The sequence below is a fragment of the Anastrepha obliqua genome, chromosome 2, assembly GCF_027943255.1.
Source record: "Anastrepha obliqua isolate idAnaObli1 chromosome 2, idAnaObli1_1.0, whole genome shotgun sequence".
Classification (NCBI taxonomy): Eukaryota; Metazoa; Arthropoda; class Insecta; order Diptera; family Tephritidae; genus Anastrepha; species Anastrepha obliqua.
Window position 1 is genome coordinate 112,495,730 of NC_072893.1, and position 25,016 is coordinate 112,520,745.

The 25,016-nt window shown below is 39.0% G+C and overlaps 2 protein-coding genes across 2 annotated transcripts; both read left to right on the forward strand.

Annotated features, from left to right (window-relative positions):
- Window positions 1–4,850: 4,850 nt before the first annotated feature.
- On the forward strand, window positions 4,851–6,183 carry LOC129238352 (uncharacterized). Its single transcript, XM_054873380.1, has 3 exons — window positions 4,851–5,017; window positions 5,078–5,425; window positions 6,135–6,183. The coding sequence occupies exons 1-3, from the start codon at window positions 4,899–4,901 to the stop codon at window positions 6,181–6,183; spliced, it is 516 nt and encodes a 171-aa protein (XP_054729355.1). The 5' UTR covers window positions 4,851–4,898.
- Window positions 6,184–16,785: 10,602 nt separating this feature from the next.
- LOC129238354 (uncharacterized protein K02A2.6-like) lies at window positions 16,786–20,835 on the forward strand. The gene has a single exon (XM_054873381.1). The coding sequence runs from the start codon at window positions 16,786–16,788 to the stop codon at window positions 20,833–20,835; it is 4,050 nt and encodes a 1,349-aa protein (XP_054729356.1).
- Window positions 20,836–25,016: the final 4,181 nt, after the last annotated feature.

Below are 25,016 nucleotides of genomic sequence, written 5' to 3' on the forward strand. Positions count from 1 at the left end.
AATACAAAAGTACCTAAATTCAAAAATACAATATCGATTAAGAAGAGATGAACTTCTACTCTATGTAATCTATTTTAGTTATGTATTGCTTTTTAAGTATTTTTTATGTTTTCTACATCAGACCTCAATCTCGAGGAAGCATCTTCCAACATTATGTGATCTCCAACAAAGATCTCTCAACAGATTATCACTTTGGTGTAAAAGTCGAGGATTAGAAGTAAATCCGGAAAAAACGGATCTGTTACTTTTTAGTAGGAAACACAAAACCCCTGTTCTTCAACAAATATTCATAGGAGAGAAACCACTTAGAGTAATAGAAAGGGCAAAATATCTAGGACTTATACTAGATAGAAGCTAAATTGGGGGCTCACAGTCGCAGACAGAGCACGTAAAGCTATGACCGCAATGTACTCCTGCGGAAGGCTTATTGGGAAAAAATGGGGATTGGAACCCAGAATGATACATTGGCTCTACACAGCAGTGGTTAGGCCAATTCCCTACTATGGTATTGTAATATGGTGGAATGCCCTTGAGAAGGGTGTGAACATCAAGAAACTTGACAAGGTGCAAAGACTAGCATCTGTTCTGATAACCGGCGCCATGTCAACCACACCATCGAAAGCATTATATGCGACATTAAACCTCCTTCCGGTAGATCTGCAGGCAATATATAACGCACGCAGTGCGGCAATAAGGCTGAACACTCTAAGCAAGTGGTCAAACACGGATTATGGCCACGGGAAAATCCTGGCTGGCACTTTGGGGCTTCCCGGACTGGTGGACTATGCACTCCCGCCCATACTTGCCATTACATCGTTTACGACCCTCCTACCCTCAAGGGAAGAGTGGGAACGGGACGATGTGAGACAGGGCGAGTCAATCCATGTATACACAGATGACTTAAAGCTCGAGGGCAGAGTGGGCGAAGGTGTATATTCCGAACATCTGGGGATCTCCTTCAGTTTTCGGCTCCCCGACTACTGAACTGATGGCAATAATAAAAGCCGCGACACTGATACAGTGGGATGCGATATCCGGAAATGATATCTACACTTTCATTGATAGCCAGGCGGCGATAAAATCTCTCACAAAACGGGCGACAACCTCCAAGGTAGCCATGAAATACCGCACATCTCTTAACGAGATGGCTGAGTCATTTCACCTAAAGGTAACATGGGTTCCTGGCCATCGCGACATTGAGGGTAACTGTAGAGCCGATGAACTAGCAAGACTCGGCACTAAATTGTCTGATGAGCACATAGATGAAACATGTAAGCTACTCATCCTTGAAGAAAACCTGTAAAATCGCCCGTCAACTGTGGCCGGCTCTAAATGCTAAACGCACAGAATCTCTGCTAAGCCAAAATAAACACAGTCTTAGCACATTGATCTCAGTCATAACGGGGCACTGCCTAATAGGTAAACACGCCCAAAGGATGGGTGTGCAAGCACACGACTTCTGTAGAAGTTGTCTTGATGAGGACGAGGAAGAGACAATCTTGCACCTTCTGTGCCACTGCCCTGCTCTATCCAGATGCAGGTTTACTATTCTGGGTAGACAATTTTTTAATGAGTTAGAAAACCTCAGTTCTATAGAAATCAGATATATTTTAAAATTTTTGAAAAGCACACACTGGTTTTAGGAGACATAGGGACAAGCTCCCCACGCCGCATCAGAATGGGCTATGAGCCTCAGTGTGTCCCACAGGACAACCGCTTCAGCCTAACCAAACCTAACCTACATCAGACCCGATAACACGGGGATTTTCAAAAATATTTAAAATACTTGTTATGCTACATTTTCTGCACCTGGCCCTGCATATTTTTTTCTATAAGAAATGCAAAAAAATGCGAAAAATATACCGCGCTTTTGGCCACTTTAAATTTGCAATTCATATTCTAAAATTAAATGTGCAATAAAACTGCCTACCTTAAAATTTTCTGAAAAGCTTGATTCAAAGATTTTAAATTTCAATTTTAAATTTGTTTATCATTTTATAAATTCTATTCAAATTTTGAAGCTTTGAAAAAAAATTTACATATATTATAAAAGGTTCAGTGTCCATGTTGACCAAAGCGACTAGAGCAAAGAAAACACGATCAATGATTTATTCGCTCTTATCACAGCGCTGCTGCAACACAAATACATGTACGGGATATTCACAGGGACTCCTAGAAGGGAGACCCTGGGAATTCTCTTTTGATGTTTCATTCGCGGTCACCTGGGCAAATTTGTGTTCGGCAACATTCGTTGCTTCGCCAACAGTTTCCTAAATATTTCAGTGAAGAAGGTAAACTAGATTGGTTAAATAATAAATAATTTGTGTTTTTTTATTTACATAAATTTATAAATTTTTGTGCTTGATATATATATATTAGGCCGGGTCGATTTGTGCGGAGCCAAAAAATCGCCCATTGCTCTGTGAAAATCATATTCTAGGGATCAAAATAAGAAACTTTGCCGAAGAAACCATACCTCTAAAACGAATTCTGAAGTCCCCCAATTTGGGTCGAACTTTTTAGTTTCTTTTCTATAACTCACTTAAATTAATTTTTTCATTTACATATGTTCTGACTAAATAAATTTCTTAAGAGAAAAAATAGATATTACTATAAATAAATAATAAATAAATAAAAAACATGGCCATTTAGCTGATGTAAAGGCCAAAAATGGTGATATTTTGAAATGGGGGACATCAGAATTCGTTTTAGGGGTATGGTTCCTTCGGCAAAGTTTCTTATTTTGATCCCTAGGATACGATTTTCACAGAGTAATGAGCGATTTTTAAATCGACCCGCCCTAATATATATATATATATATATCTCCTTTTCCTCTACGTTATATCTTTTTTTCTCTCGCGGAACGAAATTGCCCAAAATGTTGCATGGCCTTGAAATTTTACTCTCCATTCTCGCTCGTCCATCGACGCCTAAGAAGTTTCACGTCAAAAATTTTATCAAAAATATTTAACTTAAAATTATCTTGAGTATCTACTATAGAAATGTAAAAAAATTTAGAATTCAACATAAACATGTCCCATAAGTATTTTAAACCATACCTACTTTACTATCAAAAATCATCCTGTTTTTCTCAGGCAGCGTTCTGCGGTTTATCATTGTCGATTTCTTACATTTGATTGGAAACCAACACAGAACTTTTTCAAAAGAAGAAAACGAATGAGGCAACCGTAAAAAATTGTTTTGCAGCCAACTTTAAGTTTGCCAATGAAAATAAGACCCGATTTACACGAGGAGATATCTGGAAGGGAAACATTTTGTTCAAGGGCGAAGGACGGTCGGGGAAGAGAGAAGGGATTTTGTCTCCCGTACTCGGCGACACGCTTTGCTCTTCTTATTCGTATTTCTTATCTTAAAGCAATTTTTGACAGTTGCTTCATTCGTTTTCTTCTTTTGTGGAAGAAAGTTCTAAGTTATGTGTTGGTTTTCAATCAAACGGAAGATAACAACGATGACAAACATCCGAACGCTGCTTGGGGAAATGCACGATTATTTTTGCTAGTAAAGTAATATAGGTATAATTTAAAATAGTTATGGGACATGTTTATGTTGATTTCTAATTTTTCCCTGCATTTCTAGATACTCAAGTTAATTTTAAGTTAATTATTTACATAAGAAGTATTTTTAATTTAATTTTTTTTTATTCAAGTATAAGAATTTATAAATATATTTCAATAAAAAAAACAACAAATTTTTTATTATTTAACCAGTTTGCATTTTTCATTCACATATTTAAGAAACTGTTGTCGAACGCTCTCTGCTTTACATGTAAGCGCGTGCTAGAATACATCCGAACCAGACGATGCTAAAGTATTAAATGTCAAAATGTCGCGGAAACATGTTTGCCCGTGTGTACGCGAATGAAACATCAAAAGAGAATTTCCAGTGTCTCCCTTCCAGATGTCTCCTCGTGTAAATCGGGACTAAGAAGCATAAAGCGTGTCGCCAGTACGGGATACAAAAACCACTCTCTTTTCCCCGTCTGCCCTTCTCCTAAGCATATTTCCCTTCCAAATGTTTCCCTGTGTAAGTCGGTACATACAATTTTCTCTGCTATCTACTTTCTTGTAACATCTCACATAACAAAAATATTATTGGTAAAACATGGAGAGTGTCTAGCTGATAATGCAAGTAATGTTAGGCGTACTCTGAAGCTCCTCCCGTATCAATGCGCAGTATTTGCCAATCGCAACTAAGCTGCCTTGCCTTTGCATGCCACCACTCATTGAGAAATATTGCGTATGAGAAGATGAGAATTGATAGAAGAAGAATGATAGAAGTGCGTGGCCTCACATTGGTGCGGTTACATGGGAGAGATATGAGAATGCAAACAACAATGAAAGCATTAGAGAAATTACACAAACAACACATGGATAAATTGCGCAAGTACGACATCACACACACAGCGATTCGCTGAGAGCAAAGTAGCGTTACCACGATCGGCGCCGTCTAGTTATTCTCTCAATCGTGATTTGTCCGAAATGTACTATCAGGAGTAGGTTCTGAAAGCAACAACTCCATACGAAGGGAGTCTCTTGTTAACACTCAAGCACAGTTCCGGTGTATGCAAGATCATTGCTGCTCAGCCAAGTGAACCTAACCTAACTTACTTTTAATATTATAAAACTATGGCCCCTATTATGAGCAACATTCGATCTTCGACTGTAGTCGAAAGTGCTGATCGAACGAATTTTTATTTGGTATTATGGTGCTCATTCGTTGAAGAATAGGACTATTGTGAATTTCGATCGCTCGACGCATTTACAATAGATAATTTTTTCTCAGCTGATACAGCAAATCAAAATAAAAGAAAACCCGATTCTGTTGAAATTCTTTGCTAACATTATTTTTAAAAGTTAAAAAAAGTAATTTATGTGAAAATGAGTACAACGGAGTTGTGGTTCGACGATTCATCGGACGATGAAAGATTAGTGGAACTAGCTAGAAGTAGAAAACAGTTGAGGGACGCCTCCAACCCCCTAGAAATGGCTTCCACTGAGTAAGTTCAGAATTTTCAAAATGTGTTGACGTACTTAATATTACAGAAATTTCCTTACAGATTTTTAAAGAACTTTAGATTATCTAAAGAGGCGTTTGTGAACCTACTGTCCACTACAGAAAACCAGTTGCAGCAGTGCACCCGAGCCAAATCGATTCCTAATATTTTAAAGCTAGCCACAGTTCTGCGATTTTGTGCTCAGGGATCGTACCAATTGAGTATTGGTAATGAAGGTATGATAGGACTTGCTCAACCCACTGTGTCTGTTGTGCTATCAGAAATAATAGATGTCCTGGAAAATTATATTTGCCAAAGATGGGTAAAATTTAGTAGCACAGAGGCTGACCTGCAACAAAGAAAAGCACATTTTTATAGCAAATACCCAACGATGATGTTGAAGATATTGAAGTGGAGTCAAATAACGGAGAAGCAGAAAACATAAGAAATGAAATTCTTAGAATATTATAAAAAAATCTAAAAAGTTTTAAATAGAAACCTTTATGCCACAGTTTCTGTTTTATTTTTGTTATAAATTTTCTTTATTCAGTTATTCGTTATTCGAAAAAAATATGTATTTCAGTTCTACGTATTTCAATTTGCTATTTAGTTCAAAATCAATCTCATTTCTTTAATAAAAAATATTAATTCATTTGTTTAACCTACTTTAAATATATACAGTCTTTTCCTTATACTAATATAAAACAAAAAATATCACTTCAGTTTCCTTAACACTAAGTATAAAAATTATTTCAATAGCAATTTCTTTTTGATCTCTAAAATCGCTACTTTTAATTGTAGTTTTGATCTGCGGTCTTGTTGCTTCCTCAGAACTTCTTCTTTGTAAACGCACAATTTCTCCCGTTTTAGTTGCAAGAGTTCGTCGGTTGCGTTTTTTTTTAACTGGTAATTTTTTTTTGAGTATTTCGCTGTTTCTGCAGCACTTTGCTTGATTTTGTGCAATGTAGATATCATTTGTTCATAAAACTGTTTTTGGCCATCAGTCTGCAACTCCAGTAACCTCAATCTCTCTGCTTTTTGAGACTTTTTGTTTGTTCTGGTTTTTCCTGCTGGCTCCTCGTGAACATTTAAATTTAAATCGGCTTCACTTTCCTCATAGTTTTGGACCAGAAGCTCTGGGCTGGGATTTGACGCGGACAAAACTGTGAACTGGTCACTGGTAGTTGTATCCAGGGCAAATTCCACCCCAGGCGGATTTATGCAGACATCAAATTGCAGCAAACCGATTATGCTTTCTTCAGTATTTGAAAGTCCCTGAAGTTTGTTAGGGCCCCCACCTGTTGCTCGGAGCTCAGCTTTGTTTTGCGACATTTTTTTTCGCTTTTGACTTCATGTCAGCCCATACCTGCCAAGGGAAAAATGTACTTATATAAACATCACACAAAAAAAAAACCATTATTAACCTTAATCCATTTTGCTGCCGTTCTAATTGGTGGTCCCAAGCAATTCAGCTCCGTTGTGAATTCTTCCCATTTTTTTGCTGCATGTACTTTGCTGCAAATCCCTTTTGCAAATTGTGGATTCTCTTCCATTAATGCAACTAGTTTTTCTAGTTGCTGTTTGGTACTCACGACTTTCGACCTGCATAAAATTAACAAAATTAGTATATATTTATTATTTGGTTACTATAAAACCATAAATAATCGAAAACAACTTACATTTTAACAAGTTTACCCACAATACGCAACACAGTCGAAAGCAAAACTGCATTCGACTCTAAATTCGGTATTCAACGAAAATTTCGACAGGGCTGCACCGCTCATAATACCAAATTGACATTCGATTTTCGATCTTCGACAACCAACGAATATCGAAGATCGAATGCAACTCATAATAGGGGCCTATAACTTAGATGTGGTATACAAAGGCATGTACATATAAATGTTTATTGACCTGATATTCATCTATGCTTGCATAGCAGAATGCACATCCATTATGTGTTGATATAATTACGTGAATGACATTTTCTCTTTAACATGGCATATGAATTTAATTTACTATTTTATTGACTTTTGTGTAGTAGACTTTGCGGGAGCATCGCAAAAAAAACAATTTTTTAAATGACAAACAGTTTAGTAATACATAACAAGCATAGTAAATAATATAATAAAAAGCAATCACTGCATTTGAGCGGTACTTTATCTGCGATATTAAATAAGTGCACATTTGATTAATTGCTGACGACGCTGACGCGTAGGTGGCAGCGTTGCCGCATCATTTATTCATTTACTCAATTATTGAAACAACTAGTTGAATTGTATTAAATTTTTTGTGACAATTTTTTACGCGGTGCAATGTATTTTATATTTTACTAAAGGCCATGCATGTGATGTAGATTTAAAAATATGTTATATAATGATTTTTTATGGCGCTTTTTTTCTATTTAATACATTTTTTTTTGCATTTTCAATGTTTTTTTTTGTTTTTTTTTGTGTGTTGTAAGTTTTTTTTTGTGTAAATTGTTTTTTTTTATTGTTTTGTATTTTTTATCTGCATAATTTTTATGTGCGTCTCTGATTTTATTTGTTTTCAGTTACATGCTTTGCCTGTGTTGTTATTGTTTTCTTTTGTGATTTTTCGCTTGGCAAAAAATAGTCCCAATTTTTTCACTTCGGTAAGTAACTTGGGTTTGTGTTTGTTATTTCATGACACGTGATTTATAATAATGCTCTCTAAAGTATGCAATACTATTTGAGCTTTGTTCAACGTTTGTCGCTGATATTTTAGTGTACACACACAATCGGCCAAGCCGAAAATGAAACTTCCCCTTTTTTTTAGTATCGACCGAAGCCATTGTACAATGGTCGGAGAAGTCGCTTTCTATGCGAAAAATTAAAGGGAGTTCCCGTGAAGAAAACTCTACGACTACAGTATTTTGTGATGATAAATCCCAATGTGACAGAAAATTTTTAGTTTGATCGCAGACAACTGTCAAGTCAACTGCTATTTTTTTTTTTTTCAAAAAGTCTGTTATTAGGTTCTTGAGACACTCAGTTATTTGAAATTTGAATTGGTCGAGCCAAGGAGCACCAAGAGATTTGGTGACTCCTAAAACACTCAAGCTTAGTTACTTATTTAGCTGGCAAATACAACCTATGGTCGGTCTTGGCCGCTACCAAGCGCGGTCAGCTCGTCGTCGACTTGGTATTTCCAACGTACATGAGAGTTCGAAAAGAACTCCTTCTTTCCTAGAGCGTTATTGTCCATTCGCTCAACGTGACCTAGCCAGCGCAGCCGCTGTAGTTCAATTCATTTTACTACGCCGATGTCGGCGTACAGCTCGTTGTTCTATCGTATTCGATATGCATCATTTGCGCAAATTGGACCATAGATATTGCGAAGAATTTTTCCCTCGAAAGCTCCTAATAACCGTCCATCGGTTGTAAGACCGGTAGGATGAGTGATTGGTAGAGCTTTTTTTCGTGTATTGAGAGAGGTATCTGCTTTTCAATTGCCTACCCAGCCCAGAGTAGCACCTCTTAGCAGGAGTTATTCTTCGCTGGATTTCTTAGTTGACGTTGTTGTTGGTGTTAACGCTGGATCCTAGGTACACAAAGTTTTTGACTACACCGAGCTCGTGATTGTCAAGCGCAACCTGCTGTCCAATACGCGTACACTTTTTGGTTGTTGACACAAGGTACTTTGTCTTGTCCTCGTTTACCGCAAGACTCATTCGACGGGATTCATTTTCAAGACTGGAGAAAGTTGCACTGACTGCCCGCTGACTAATGCCAACAATGTCGATATCTTCAACGTGACACTTTTATGGAGAATAGTGCCGGAGATGTGGATGTTGGCGGCGCGAATTATTTTCCACATCATCAAATGTTAAGGGATCGTCTTGTCTGTCGAAATCGAGGAAAAGGTGGCGTAATGTCAAAATCTGGATTTGACGTAATGTGAAAAGCTGGTCGATGCTAGATTTACTGGGCTTGAAACCACACTGATAAGACCCAATGGGGGGTTTCGGCCTTTCACAAAGTACGTTTGATAGGACCTTGCTGCGATACTGAGGAGGCTTATCCCACGGTAGATGGTGCAGTTCGTGGGTTCACCTTGAGACACCCTGATACAAAATTGTTAGTTGAATTTAAATTTAGATACGTGAAAGCTACCAAATCAGCTGTCCTCATTGTTTTTAAATAAGGAAACATAAAGCCACTTATTAGGCTTTGAGATCCGCTAATCACGAACATTATGTTAAGTTTAAATTTTGAAACTAATGAATCCATATTTAAAACGGCATATATTAGGTTCTGGGATACACTGATCACGTATTCTAAGGTATTATTATGCTTGTCACATTAGTAGGCTTGAATGTGTCCAAGAAGGCTTTACGTTCTCTGAACTTCACTGATCCAATATTTTGCCTTTCAATATTTAAATAGAAGTAACTTACTTAAAATATTATGTATTAGCTTTTAGCGGTGGCGAACAGATTTTTACAGGTGTGGCAATATCAGACCGTTAACTGGCTCTCAGCGAATTTTACAGAATCAGCTGGTGGGCTGACGTAGCAGAAGTTACTAAGCGGTTTGTTTACAAAAAACTGAGACGGTGTTAGTGATATACGAAAAAATCAGCACAGCCCTCACTCTTTTGCCGTGTGAACAACGATTGATTGGACGAGTGTGAAATGATCGAGCAAAATTCAGTGTCCGAGTACTCGCCGGCATGGCAGCCGAAGTTGCTCGCACTATTTTGGTTTTCACCATTACTAATGGCCAAATCTAATAAACCTATCATCCTTGTGGATTTTGTTTTTAAATTGCCCAACAAAACTCCCTACCCAGAAAAGTTGCTGACATTCTAAACCTTTTTAGTCCTGTGCTAAGTTCTGTTATAGATATGAAATTATCTAGAATACTTTTTTAATGAAGTTAGTTTTATTGAATCATATAAATATTAAAAAAAAAATTACATTTTCATTTGAAATGATCACCATTTGGTATTGACGTCGCTGTTTGAATAAAAGATTATTTGAGACTCTTCAAATTTTTGTGAGGTATTCTACAAGCTATTTTATTCAATTCTGATCATTTACTGTAGCACAATGGGTTCGGATCTGGACATTCAAACGGCAAATCTTCAGCGGCTATGAACCCAGGAGTATGGTAGTTTAGCCACTGCTGGGTGGTATTTGGGACTGGAGCGGAATCTTGCTGGAAGATCCAAAGCTCTTCATTGAAGAGAGTACTGCTCACGTGCTTCATCGCGCCTTCTAAGATATCCTCCTGGTACACTTTTGCTCCGGTCTTAACCCCTTTTTTCGCAGAAATCAAGAGACGTGACGCCTTTACATTCGGGCAAACTTACAGAAGAGCTTGTACTGCTAATAAAGTACGAAGCCGATAGGGGAACTTAAGCAAGCACAACGTTCTACCTCGATATCTGACAGTCATCAAAAGGCCGGTGGACGCATAGGTTGATCCCACGGATTAGCGAGTGGATCTGTCGAAAAAACGGAGGCGTTGATTTCTTCCTAACGCAGTTATTAAGTGGACTCGGATGCTTCCAAAAATATCTGCATCGCCTAGACTTGGCTGGTAGTCTTTATTGTACAGAATGCTTGGACGAAGAGGATACCGTCGAACATGTGGCTTCTTATTGCAGCAGATTCGTTAAGGAACGCGAACGCAAACAACTGGTGTGTTTCGAACGTCCAATAACTTGGTTCCACAAATGCTTGAGTCGTATGAAAAATGAAGGGTGATACAAGCTTTTACAACACGAATTATCGTGGAACTTTGCAACATTGATTGTAGGCAAAGGAATGATGCGAGACGAACGCGGCAGCAACCACAACTTTCGCATTGATAAAATGCAGCAAGACGGACAGCAAACGAAGATAACTGACGATTGAGCGTATTGCTCACGACGGCCTCTAGACGTAATTATAAAAACCGTATCCTTGTAGGAAAAACCGTCGGACTTGACTAAGGCTTTCGATTGCTTTTACACCTCAAAAAAAAAAACCGCCTTTACAAGACACTCCCCACCAAACCATTACGGAGGCTGGATGGCGAACACACTGAAATCTTGCAACAACCTTTTTTGCGTCTTTAGAAGTTATAGCATAGTTTTTGTCGTTTTGCTTATTAAGAACTTCACCAACAGTCAAAATTTTATCATCTGGGTAAGGCTTTCTGAAGTGGGCCACAAAATTACCAAAGTGAATATTTTGCGATGAAATTCAACCAGCACTGAGCTCTATCATCCAGAAGCACACTCAGAAAATTTTGTTGCAAAATTCTAAATTGTTTTTTTTTTTATTTTTTTATTAACTATCGAAGTTTTTTGCAGCGATTGAATAATTATCACATTTCTCGTAAAGTAAGTATCCGATTACAACGATTTTTCAACTGCAGATTAATAAAGGTTAATATTTTTCAAATACGTTATTTTTGTTCCGAAACTTGATGTTTTGTTGTTGTAAATAATTTTTTTAATAAACAATTTAAAATCTAACTAATTTCTGCGCCTCTGGGATGAAAATTTTTTAAGGATATTTACGAAGTAAACATCTGTGCATTTATGTATGGAAGAAAATGCGTGCAATTCGTTAAGGATTGATTACAATTAATTTTTTTGTGCCAGGATGCGCGCTCCCACTTGCGCGGAGATGCGCACTCAGGCGCACCCGCAACGCCGTAGCCGAATGGGTTGGTGCGTGATTACCATTCGGAATTCACAGAGAGAACGTTGGTTCGAATCTCGGCGAACCCAAAACTAATAAAAACATTTTTATAATAGCGATCAGGCAATGGCAAGCATCCGAGTGTATTTCTGTCATGAAAAGCTCCTCATAAAAATATCTGCCGTTCGGAGTCGGCTTAAAACTGTAGGTCCCTCCATTTGTGGAACAACATCAAGACGCACGCCACGAATAGGAGAAGGAGCTCGGCCAAACACCCAAAAAGGGTGTACGCACTAATTATATATTGTATATATAATTTTGTGACCCACTTGAGAAAGCCTTACCCATCTGTGAAATGAATAGCTTCAAGACCGTCGTCCGCATGCCAACGAAGAAGTTACTAGCATCTGCCGAGTCTAATTTTCTTCAAGTTCGTTGTCAAAAGATGACCATTTGAGCGACGGAAGGCTTTCATGTGCAGATCATCTCTAATTCGTCTTGGTATGGATCTGGTCGATACATTCATTTCCCTGGGCTTGATTCTCTGCTTGCTTTCTAAGGGTATTTCTGCGAATTCTTTCTCGAGTAAGCGAAATTTGCCGCTATGCATAATAATTAGGTCTTCAGCGCATGCCCTTTAAACTAAATCGTCTGTTTGAACTTAGCTTTTCTGGGCGGCAACTAAGTTTTCACGCTGTGTAAGATGAATGAAACACCGAGCTATGCAGCACTTAGTAGGACTGCTATAACAGCAAAAACAAAAGGAAAAACAACAGAGAGAACAACTACACTAAAGACAACTATAATAATAACCACAACAACAAACACAGCATCATCAACCGAAGTGTTCAGTCACCTGAATGAAAGCTGAAACCGAATCAAAAACCAATACCGAATATTCGGACGGACACTATCCTTTTAGTACTCGTATAAAGTCTTTAATGTAATAAATAAAATTTTAACTCTGCGTTTTTTGCATAATCATTTTTTTTTTTTTGTGTTATAAATTGCAAGTAAATTTTTTTTTGCTCATTTGTTTGCTCTTCGCAAAGTTTGCAATTTATGTTTGTTTTACGACTGCTACAGATTTGTAATTTAAATAAATTATTGAACAAAGAGTTAGCTGCTTTTTAACCTTTTTTAACGAATAGATATTTTAAGTTTATGGTTTAAATAAATATTTTTATCCTTTCTACTTTCATATTTAAAAAAGTGTTGTATTGTACATTTATTGGATTAATTTTTCCCGCACCTTTTTTTTAATTTAGGTTTCATTTCCAACAAAACAAACTGAACACAATTTAAAAACTGAACTAAGCCGCCACTGACAACTGTGATAATTAACAACTACCTATAAAAAATTAGGTGATAACGTCAAAGAGTTTTTGTTAATGATTTAAAAATTTGTATGCGGCGAACTTACTTTCATGACATTGCGATATCGATTTTCTATGAATATTGAGATTCGTTATATGTATGAAAATCATACGAAGTAAAAGTAAATGTATTATATTTATTTATTTATTGTGAGAAGGTATAGAATTATTGTGTTGGAGACAAGGTGAATCCATTAAAAAAGGTATCGGTAAATCAGTCGTCTTATTTTTTTCTTTCGCTGTGTCCATGTGGCTGTCAGCACCGAATGAAACAAGGCGAATTCATTCTTTGTTTTCTATGGTTCTATAACTTAATTTTAAGGATTTTCTGAGAGATGGCGTTACCAATGTAAAATCGCAACAGGTCATACATTAACTAATATAACATCATTGTGAAGCGTTATTATTGCGCTTTATTTTTCAGTATGTGTCATTTCGTTAAAGTGTAAACAATATTTTTTTTGTAGCCATCAACATGTCAACTTTTGTGCCAACAAAACGCAATTTACGGGAAGCATTACTTTTCTGTTTCAATTGGAAGAAAAAAGCAGCTGAAAGTCATCGATTGCTGTGTGAAGTTTATGGTGAACATGATCCATCGCAACAAACGTGTGAGTACTGGTTTCGACGTTTTAGAAGTGGAGATTTTGACTTGGAAGACAAGGAACGTCCAGGACAGCCAAAAAAGTTTGAAAATGAAGAATTAGAGGCATTACTCGATGAAGATTGCTGTCAAACTCAAGAAGAACTAGCAAAATCATTGGGAGACAGTCAAGCAGCCATTTCAAAACGTTTAAAAGCAGCCGGATTCATTGAGAAGCTTGGAAATTGGGTTCCCCATGAACTGAAGCCGAGAGACGTTGAAAGGCAAAAATGCATGGCCGAATTGCTGCTTGAACGCCACAAATTGAAGTCGTTTTTGCATCGGGTTGTGACTGGGGATGAAAAATGCATCCATTATGACAACCCTAAGCGCAAAATATCATACGTGAAGCCCGGCCAACCAGCAAAACCGACGCCGAAGAAGAATATGCATTGCGCCAAGGTAATGCTCTGGATTTGGTGGGATCAGAAAGGTGTGATCTATTATGAGCTGTTGAAATCGGCCCAGACGATCACAGGGGACCTCTACCGAACACAATTGATTCGTTTGAAGAGAGCAATCGCCGAAAAACGGCCGGAATATGCGACCAGGCACGAGGCCATAATTTTACAACATGATAACGCTCGGCCGCATGTTGCTCAACCGGCCAAAACATATTGGAAAAACAGTGGATGGAAATTTTACTTCACCCGCCTTATCGCCCAGACATTGCCCCGTCCGACTACCATTTGTTCCGGTCGATGCAGAACGCACTCACTGGAATACGATTCACTTCAGTTGAGGGTATCAAAAATTGGCTCGATTCCTTCTTGGCAGCCAAGCTGGCGCAATTCTTTTGGGACGGTATCCACAAATTACCAGAAAGATGGGAAAAGGTAGTGGCTAACGATGGACAATACTTTGAATAAAATATATTGTACTAAATTAAAGCCTTTGAATTCGATGAAGTCTCAAATCACTTTTGAAGGTGAAGGGCCGCCAAATCAGTCCAGAATTGGCGGAAAAAATGAGCTGCGATCATAAAACGATTCTCAATCACCTTCATTCAATGGGATTTACCTGGGTGCCTCACGAGCTCAACGAAAAAAGAAACGAAAGTCGCCTTCAAATTGCTTCTCAGCATCTCGCTCGCCATCGACCAAGATGCGGTCATAAACTGCACTTTTTGTACCGAATCGTCACGGGAGATGAGAAATGGTTCCTATACATCAAAATGAAGAACATAAAGGAGTGGGTGGCTCCAGGAGATACGCCATAGCCGAGAGTCAACCCGGATCATCATCCAAAGAGGTACATGATATGTGTTTGGCGGGACTGGGAGGGTGTGGTGCACTGCGAAAGGCTCGAAAAGAATGGCACGATCAACAAGGAGGTCTACATTGCCCAGCTACACCGCGTGAATGAGCCTATTCGACTGAAAATACCAAACCATACACCTTCATGACAACGCCGGGACTCAAGTGGCACAAGTCGTCAAAGCCGCACTCAAATGGCTGGTGCTTCAGCATCCGCCGTATTCTCCGGACCATCTAACGAGTGATTTTTTAGCTATTATATTTTTAAATAGTTGGCTTAAACAGCTGACGCACGTTTTGTGTTTTGTTTCACTGTCAAACATCTTCAGTTTGGTCTATAATTTAACCATGAATCGTCTTAGAAACGAACAACGCTTGCAAGTTATTGAATTTTATTATAAAAATGCGTGTTCTGTTAAGAAAGTTTAAGATCCACTTTTTTATCGAAAAATTGTGTTCAGCGACAAAGCTCATTTTTGGATCAATGGGTACATAAATAAGCAGAATTGTCGATTTTGGAGTGAAAATCAGCCAGAAGAATTGCAAGAGCTACCAATGTATCCAGAAAAGGTCACAGTTTGGTGCGGTATGGGCTGGAGGTATCATTGGACCGTACTTCTTCAAAGATGCTGCGAATCGTAACGTAACTGTGAATGGTGAGCGCTACCGTGAATTGATATTCAACTTTTTTTTGCCCAAAATGCAAGAGCTTGACTTGCATAACATGTGGTTTCAGCAAGACGGTGCCACATGCCACACAGCACGCGTAACAATGGACTTGTTGAGAGGCGAGTTCGGTGAACATTTCATTTCACGTTCGGGACCTGTGAATTGGCCACCCAGATTGTGCGATATAACGCCTTTAGATTATTTTTTGTGGGGCTATGTTAAAGCTCATGTCTATTCAGAGAAGCCTGCTTCAATTAACGCATTGGAACACAACATTAAAGCATTTATATGTGAGATACCGGCCGAAGCATTGGAAAGAGTATGCTAAAATTTGACTAAGCGGATGGACCTTTTGAAGCGCAGTCGCGGTCAACATTTGCATGAAATAATCTTCAAAAATTAAATTATATGGGCTGTACTATCGATTTAAATAAGAATTCCATTCATTTTTCTGAATTTTACGTGTGTTTTTTTGAAAAAGTTTCCTATAGCTCTTAAAATATTACCACCATCTTCCGCTCCCTGTCAAACCATATGAAGGGCGTAACCTTCGATAACAAAGAGGTCCTTAAAAACTGGCTCAACAAGTTCTTTGACAACAGACCAGGCGATTTTTGACGGAATGGCATCGACAAATTGGTCGAGAGGCGAGAAGAGATTGTAAACAGCAACGGCGAGTATATAGTTGATTAACTTATTGATATAATTATTGTTTTTTGTTTAAATAAATGTCGTCGGTAAAAACGTACGAACTTATTTCCCAACCCGATAGTTATGTATTACTATATTACAGTTGCCGCTATTTATATAGCGTTTTTCAATAACAGGTGTTATTGGTGAATGGATTGCGCTATCGAGAGATGATGAACGATTTTTTATGGCCGGAATTGGATGGTATTGATCTGGACAATGTTTATTGTTGTATATGCAAATTAAAATTTACTAACAACAATGAATTGTATTCTCTCAGTGTGAACTAACCTTATTATATGATATATTTGACATAACTTTTGTACATTTGGCAATGCTGAATTATATCTATTAGAAATAAAGAGTCATTAAGTTTATAGCAATCAAAGCGTGTATATCTCAACGGCAGCCGAATTGCGTGAGTATACACATACAGCAAACTTAACAACTGGCGACGAGGAAAATTTTAAACTTTTACAATGGCTGAAGAATTTTACAAGAAATTGTTGGAGGAGCAACGTGTCTTCACAATGAACGTTCTAAAGGAGCAGAAGGCGTGGATGGACAACTTTGCGAAACGGTCTCCAGGTCAAGATAGCACTCCCGTTCCAGCATTTGTTCAATTCAACAGTCAACACCAGAAATGGGACTCATACTTGGAGCAACTAAAACAACACTTCTCTGCTTACGCGGTAATTGACGCCAACAAGCAGAAATCATTTTTCTTATCTTGGTTGGGCAGTGACGCATACGAAACCCTCAAAAAGCTTGTCGGCGTTGACGAGTTACAGAAGCAAACATTTAATGAACTTTCTGCAAAACTAACGGAGTTTTATAAGGAAAAGGTTCATGTAGTTGCAGCTCGTTATGAATTTCATAAGGCTGAAATGGGTAATCGTACATATAAAGAATGGATTGCCGAACTACGAAGCATAGCCCGGCAATGTGATTTTGTTTGTAAAAAAGAAAATTGTCTACATGATTTTTCAGACGATATGATTAGGGACAAATTAATTTTGAAGTCACCGCATGATGCAGTTCGTACAGCTGCATTACAAAAACAACAACCAACATTGGCAGAAGTTCAGCTAATCGCTGAGTCATTTGAAACAACAACGAAAACAGTAAGTACAATCAAAGACAGAACGGACACTGCAAATGCAATAGACAGCAACGGAATTTATTCGATGACAACGAAAAACACAGAAAAATTTAGCATGCGTAACAAAAACAAAAAGAACCAAAAATCAAAATACCGTTCATGCACAGGTTGTGGAGTTTCACATAATCGTGATGATTGCAAATTTAGAAGCGCTGTTTGCAGAGGCTGCGGTAAAACAGGCCATATCATAGCAGTGTGTTTATCGAATGAAAAAAAGCAGGAACAAAAGCAGAATAAAGGGAGTAAAAACATCAAAGGTGAGAAAGGTGACAAAATAGATTACATTTCAACGGCATTTTCGGTAGCTAGCGCAGCTAGCAACAAAAGTAAGAAACAGTTTGTTCAAATTGTGGTCAATGGAAAAGAGACTCGGTTTCAAATGGATTCGGGCGCGGAAGTCTCAGTTATAACACTAGACACTTACGAAATGTTAAATAAACCGCCAGTAAAGCAATGCTCGCGTGTACTATATGGGTACGGTCATACGCAAATAGAAACTTTAGGAGAAATCGCTGCCAAAATACAATACGGGTCAGTAGAAAAAATACTGCCTCTTGTTGTTTCTAACGTGCGTGGTTCAAACAATCTATTGGGCGTAGATTTATTTGAACAATTAGGCTTTAAAATTGTGCAAGTTGATAGCGTGACCGCCAAGTCGAACGCAAAATTACATACAATTTTGTTCACCTTCGCGGACGTGTTTACTCCAGCACTTGGTACAATGAAGTCAGTCAAAGCCTCGATCAGACTTAAGGAGAATGCAGTGCCTAAGTTCATTAAAAGTAGGCCAATTCCTTTTGCTCAATTACCAAAATTTAAAGATGAAGCTCAAAGGTTATCACAAGCAGGTATTTGGAAACAAATAACTTTCAGCGACTGGGCATCCCCCATCGTCCTAGCAACAAAACCGGACGGATCGATACGCATCTGTGGAGATTTTAAAAAAGGTGTTAACCAGCAGATTGATGTAGATCAATACCCTCTACCGACAAGAGAGTGCCTATTGCATACCATTCGATACGGTAAATATTTTTCTAAAATAGACTTGCGTGATGCATACCTACAAATGGAGCTCGATGAAGATTCCAAAAAAGTGCTGGTGGTCAACACACCGCTCGGTTTATTTCAATACCAGCGATTACCGTATGGGGTAGCAAGCGCGCCAGCCATGTTTCAGAAACATCTCGAGCAACTATTATATGGAGTCGACGGATGTGCAAATTATATTGATGACATCATTGTGGCCGGTGCGAGTGAACAAGAACATATTGAACGCTTAGCCAAAGTTCTGCATATACTCCAATCCGCGGGCATAAGATGCAAAAAGGAAAAATGCGAGTTCCTAAAAACAAAATTAACTTACTTGGGGCGTGAAATAAGCGCAGATGGCATTCTGCCCGACGAATCTGGTATTCAAGCAGTGAAGAACTTACGACGGCCCAAAACCTTGAAGGAGCTTGAGGCTTTTATGGGTAAAATAAACTATTACCACAATTTTATTCCGAATTACTCTCAACTCGCAGCACCCATGAACAAATTGAGGCGAAAGGGGGCGTCATTTCAGTGGAAGTTCGAACAAGAAAACGCGTTCAATTTGCTAAAGCAGCACATCATTAAAGCTACGATGTTGGCTCATTTTCGAGAAGACTTACCTATAGTCGTGGCCACTGATGCATCATCGTATGGGGTGGGAGCCGTGCTTTCACACATCAACCCAGACGGGACTGAGCAGCCGATCGCCTTTGCCTCCAAAACACTCAACCGACACCAAGAGAACTACAGCCAAATCGAAAAGGAGGGCTTGGCGATAATATTCGGAGTTAAAAAATTTCACCAGTTTTTATACGGGCGGAAGTTTACGCTGATCACGGATCACAAACCGTTAGTCAGCATATTTAGTCCCGATAAAAACCTCCCAACAATGACGGCTCAACGTATCCAGCGATGGGCTATTACGCTCATGGGGTACCAATTTCAAATAAAATACCGCAAAACAACAAATCACGCAAACGCTGACGCGTTATCGAGGTTACCATCGGGTCCAGATGAAGACTTCGACAATGGTGAAATTAACCAAGTTGTCGCTATACAAACGCCGATTGATATTGAGGTCATACGGAAAAGCACCAACAGTGACAAAATACTTCAAAGAGTTAAAAAATATATTCAGAAAGGATGGCCGCATAAGTTGAGTCCAAACGACCAGGATCTCCGGCCATATTTCAATCGTAAGTTGTCCTTGATTACTCAAAATGACTTGATTTTATTACAGCGTGATGTCACACGGGTTACTATTCCATACTCATTACGTGATCAAGTTTTGCGCCGGCTCCATGATGGACATTGGGGTGTGGTAAAAATGAAACAACTAGCACGACAACATTGTTGGTGGGATGGCATCGATAATGATATAGCGAGAATAGCAGCTGGATGCGAAAACTGCAAACTAGCGGGTCCAAGTGATCGGCGGGAATATTCAAGCTGGCCTGAACCACAAGCACCTTGGCAGAGGGTTCACATTGATTTTGCTGGTCCGGTATTTGGTTCTATGTGGCTTCTGTGCATAGACGCGTTCTCGCAATTTCCATTCGTTTACAAACTAGCAAATACAACGACGGAATCAACGATTTTCGCATTAACCACCCTTTTTGCTAGTGAGGGTTTGCCAGAAACTATAGTAAGTGACAATGGCCCACAACTTACGGCCGATGCGTTCAAAACATTCTGTCACCAAAATGCTATTAAGCACATCACGATTGCACCGTTTCACCCACCTTCTAATGGACTGGCTGAAAGATTTGTGCGTACTTTTAAAACAGCTGTAAAAAAGAACATAGATGACGGCTTGCAAGTAAATGAATCGGTTCTTAAATTTCTTTCATCCTATCGCACTATGCCAAACGCAAAAGGCATATCACCAGCACATCTTTTACATGGTCGTCCTGCACGTACTCTCTTTTCGCAAATGTTTTCAGTGGAAAATGACAAAACTGACTTTAGACAAACTTCAATCAAATTTTCACCTAACGAAAGTGTCTACATTCGCAACTACGGCCGCGGAGAAAAATGGTTAAAAGGGGTCGTGGACAGACATCTTGGGAAAGTCATGTACGTAGTAAGAACTAGTATGGGCTACTTTAAACGACATCAAAATCAAATGAAATTTCGCCTTGTGAACGACGCAAAACCAGTTGAAGACAGCAGAGGAAAAACTGATTCAGTTACCAATATATTGCTACTTGATACTATGGTGGATACTGCTAATGAGCATTCTCAGGAACAACCAAGAAGTCCACTAGAAGTGCGTCGAAGTGGCCGTATTCGTAGATCGGTACACCGCTACCAAGCTGAAGATTTTCGCAATTAAAGCGGAGGATGATGTTGTATATGCAAATTAAAATTTACTAACAACAATGAATTGTATTCTCTCAGTGTGAACTAACCTTATTATATGATATATTTGACATAACTTTTGTACATTTGGCAATGCTGAATTATAGCTATTAGAAATAAAGAGTCATTAAGTTTATAGCAATCAAAGCGTGTATATCTCAACGGCAGCCGAATTGCGTGAGTATACACATACAGCAAACTTAACATTTATTTTCAACAAAACGGCGCTACGTGCCACACAAGCAACGAAACCATTGATCTTTTACGGGAAACGTTTCCGGACCGTGTTATCTCTCGAAGACGTGATCACAATTGGCCATCGAGATATTGTGATTTAACACCTTGTAACTTTTTTCTTTGGGGCGACGTGAAAGAGAAGGTCTATGCAACAGCCGAGGGTCAATTCAAGACCTCAAAGATGGAATTCGTGAGGCTATCGAGGACATAGGGCAGCCACTTTGCAATTCGGTTATTAAAAACTTCATGAAAAGGATATTGTCGTGGTGTCATTTGCCTGATGTTATTTTCCACCAATAAGAAAGAAAAGGTCGGAGACAGTACAAGAAGGCAATCAGGGCCGTCAAAAAAGAAAGCTGGAGGGAATTTTGTTTATCAATCGAATCCACCAGGGATTCTGCTAGGCTCAGCCGTGTTCTTTCCAAAGACCATTCAATGGCTTCTTGGGTTAAGAAACCTGATGGTATTTGGACTGCTACGGCAGAAGAATCGCTAGAACTTCTGCCAAACACGCTTTTTCCGGGATGCAGCGCTCACGAAAGCGGGAGGGGAAATATTAGGTGGAGCCAATATAATCCGCAACATCTTGCAAATGAAATAATTACCAAGGAGAAAGTTGCATGGGTAATCAAATCTTTTTCACCTTTTAAATCTCCGGGGCCAGATGGGATCATTCTAAAGATGTTACAGAAAGTCATGGACTGTATCCTACCATGGCTAGAGGAAATTTTTAAAGCGTGTTTAAACTTAGGCCATATTCCAGATAGTTGGAAACTAGTCATGGTCGTCTTCATACCAAAAGTAGGTAGGAGGGGACATGAATCAGCGAAGGACTTCAGGCCAATAAGTCTTTCGTCTTTCCTGTTAAAAACTTTTGAAAGACTTTTGGATATACACCTCAGAAGCTCTTTGGAGGGCTCTGGTATATCAACTGCACAACACGCATACCTTAAAGGTAAATCTACGGAGATAGCGCTTCACGAGGTAATCCGAACCCTCTATTGTTCGGAGAGCACAGAATCATCAAAGCTAATATGGGTAATATCAACATAACCAAGAAGGTCCACAGGGGTACTTCACAGGGGGAGTATTATTTCCACTTCTTTGGCTATGTGTGATCAGCAAAATCTTAATAAAACTTAAAACTAAAAGTGGTGGCGTACGCTGATTAGGTGGTACTAAGGGTATCAGGACTGTGTCACAACACGTGGGATCAGTGGGATCATCCAAAGGGCCTTAGGCGAGCTTAACTCTTGGGCCAAAGGATGTGGCCTAAGTTTAAACGCGCGTAAAACAGAACTTATGCTTTTTACCACCAGATACAAGGTACCAACCTTTGCCCTACCAAATATCAGCGGACAAACTCTTTCACTTTCACCCAGTGAAAAGTACTTAGGGGTAATTCTGGACTCCAAACTTAGCTGGACATTAAACGTCGAAGAATCGGTAAGGAAAGCAGAAATTGCTTTATATGCCTGTAAACGTATGCTTGGAAGAAGATGGGGTCTTCAACCTAAGCTTACATTATGGCTGTATAAGGCGGTTATACGACCTATTTTATCGTATAGTTCGGTAGTTTGGTGGAAAGCTCTAGGGAGAGAGTACAATATGAAACTGCTCGTCAAAATATAAAGATCAGCTTGTGCAATAACAACCGGTGCAATCAGATCATATCCTAGAGAGGTTCTCAATGCCTACAAACCTACAGACCTACATATAAAGAAGACGGCAACATTGAGTGCAGTTAGGTTAAATGAAGCGGATCGCTGGAAAGAAAAAGTTATGGTCACGCTAGTCTATTATTGCGACAAACTCAGTTAATCTCGGTGAGGACTGACTACATCGTCCCGACGGTAACTTTCAATAGGAATTTTGCCACTCTCTTTCCATCTAAAGAAGAATGGAATAAGGGATTCTCTCTAAACAACTTCGACACTACAGTCTATACAGATGGCAGTAAAGTGAGTTGTGTTGTTGGAGCTGGTATATATTCTCATAGACTTGGAATTGAAAAATCTGTGCGTCTCCCTAATACCAGCAGAGTCTTCCAGGTGGAAGTACTGACAATTGGGGAAGTTTGTAGGCTACTAATCGCAGATGCCTCTTTTAAGGCCAATATCGCTATTCTTTGGGATAGCCAAGCTGCAATCCAGACACAGGATCGGATGACAACAACCTCTAAACTGGTGGAACAAGGCTGGAATAGCATTACCACTTTGAGTGAAAACCATAAAGTTACCTTAATCTGGATCCCGGGACATCGGAGCATTGAAGGTAACGAAAAAGCCGATGAATTGGCAAGAGGGGGATCTGCCATGAATAACGTTATTGCAGTACCGGTATTCACAGCATTAGGTGCAGTCAAGAATACAATTTCCTAAAATACCTTAGAATCGCAGATTGTAGATGGAGAGACCAGACGAAATGCAAAATCAGCAGAAAGTTACGGCCCATCTACATACAACCTCAAGCAATCGTCGACATTGATAAACATGAAACGACGGGACGCCTGTACACTAACGACAGTCATAACTGGCTTCTGGTCTATCGGAGAACAAGCCGCCAAAATAGGAATCCCTTACAACACATACTGTCATAATTGTAAACAACCGCAGAAAAAGGAAACAATCTTCCATTTCCTCTGTGAAGGAAGGATAGAATATTAACCCTGGGCAAACCGCTGTTCGAGAGTCTCGATCAACTGTCTGGCATAGACGTCAACAGCCTAATAAGGTTCCTAAACCGCACAGACTGGATATAGTCTTGCTGTAAATAACTGTTAAACAAGTTGGTAACGCAGGTGTGGCAATGAAATGGTGCGGAAGCGCTAGTTGGATTCTTGATGAATCACCACTCTAACCAACCAACCACCGGCATACCTTCCTCTTTATAATGAAATAAACATCCGATCATTTATATTAAAAATAGCATTTTCTTTGAATATCAAAATAACACTCCGTTTGGAAAACCCTTTACTAGCCTTAACAGTGCGAGTAATGGAATTCCAAAACCTCACAGCATTAACGAAACACGGCCTGGATGAGGATAATTGGGAATATTTAGGAATAAGCGGACTTTAATTTTTCGGAGTTTAATATTTTATAAGTATGTGAATGCATAACCGATTTCTTTCTGCAAGATAATATAAAAAAAATAAAAATGCTGCATCCAAGAATCTTAGTTTTCCTCAAAGAGATACCTTGTAAGGTCATAAACACAACGTGCAGCATTGTTCAGAACACTTAAAGTGGGGCAAAATTAGTTGAACAGTTAATTTTCTTCTTGTCTCTAAAGGGGTGAACGAAGTTGACGTTCTTAATCTGCGTAAAACAGCATAAACATTACCCACAACTTTATTCATGTGGACAAAAGAACTCAACCTAGAATTCACAACAAAACCTAAATGTGTTATCTTGTCAGTAAAGGTTAGGACCCTATCACCGATAGGGTCTTATTTATAATATATTTGTCATCGATAGGCAGTTTTGTAATGTCTTCCATAAAAGGTAAACTACTTATCAGTAGATGGCTACTGATGGGCAATAACTCATTAGACTTAGCAGCATTTAGGCAAAGACAATTATCATAGGCCCACTGTGAAATTGCAGACAGATTGGTGCTAATTTTAAACCATAAATCCTCCACAAGAGCGTGGACTTTGAGCCACTGGCACGCAGAGAATACACCATTCAAAAAAATACTAAACAAAAACGGGCCAAGGACAGAACCTTGCGTCACAGCGGAGGCAATAATACTAGATATGGGGAGGCAATCTTTGAAATTACTTTTTGGCATTTTTCTGCATGGCTGCTGGTCAGAGAGCTGACAGAGCTATCGGGAAATTCAAAGAAATGCCTTAGCTTTTTTCAAAGTAGGTCATGATTTGCATGCATCTGACAATTTGCACCACCGGAGGAC

What these genes read in the sequence shown, in the direction of transcription:
- LOC129238352 (XM_054873380.1), top strand. Translation starts at nt 4,899, where the DNA reads ATGAGTACAACGGAGTTGTGGTTCGACGATTCATCGGACGATGAAAGA. An exon ending in CTAGAAATGGCTTCCACTGA is followed by an intron (nt 5,018 to 5,077) that starts GTAAGTTCAGAA and finishes ATTTCCTTACAG; the next exon opens with ATTTTTAAAGAACTTTAGAT. An exon ending in ATGATGTTGAAGATATTGAA is followed by an intron (nt 5,426 to 6,134) that starts GTGGAGTCAAAT and finishes CTTTCCTCATAG; the next exon opens with TTTTGGACCAGAAGCTCTGG.
- LOC129238354 (XM_054873381.1), top strand. Translation starts at nt 16,786, where the DNA reads ATGGCTGAAGAATTTTACAAGAAATTGTTGGAGGAGCAACGTGTCTTC.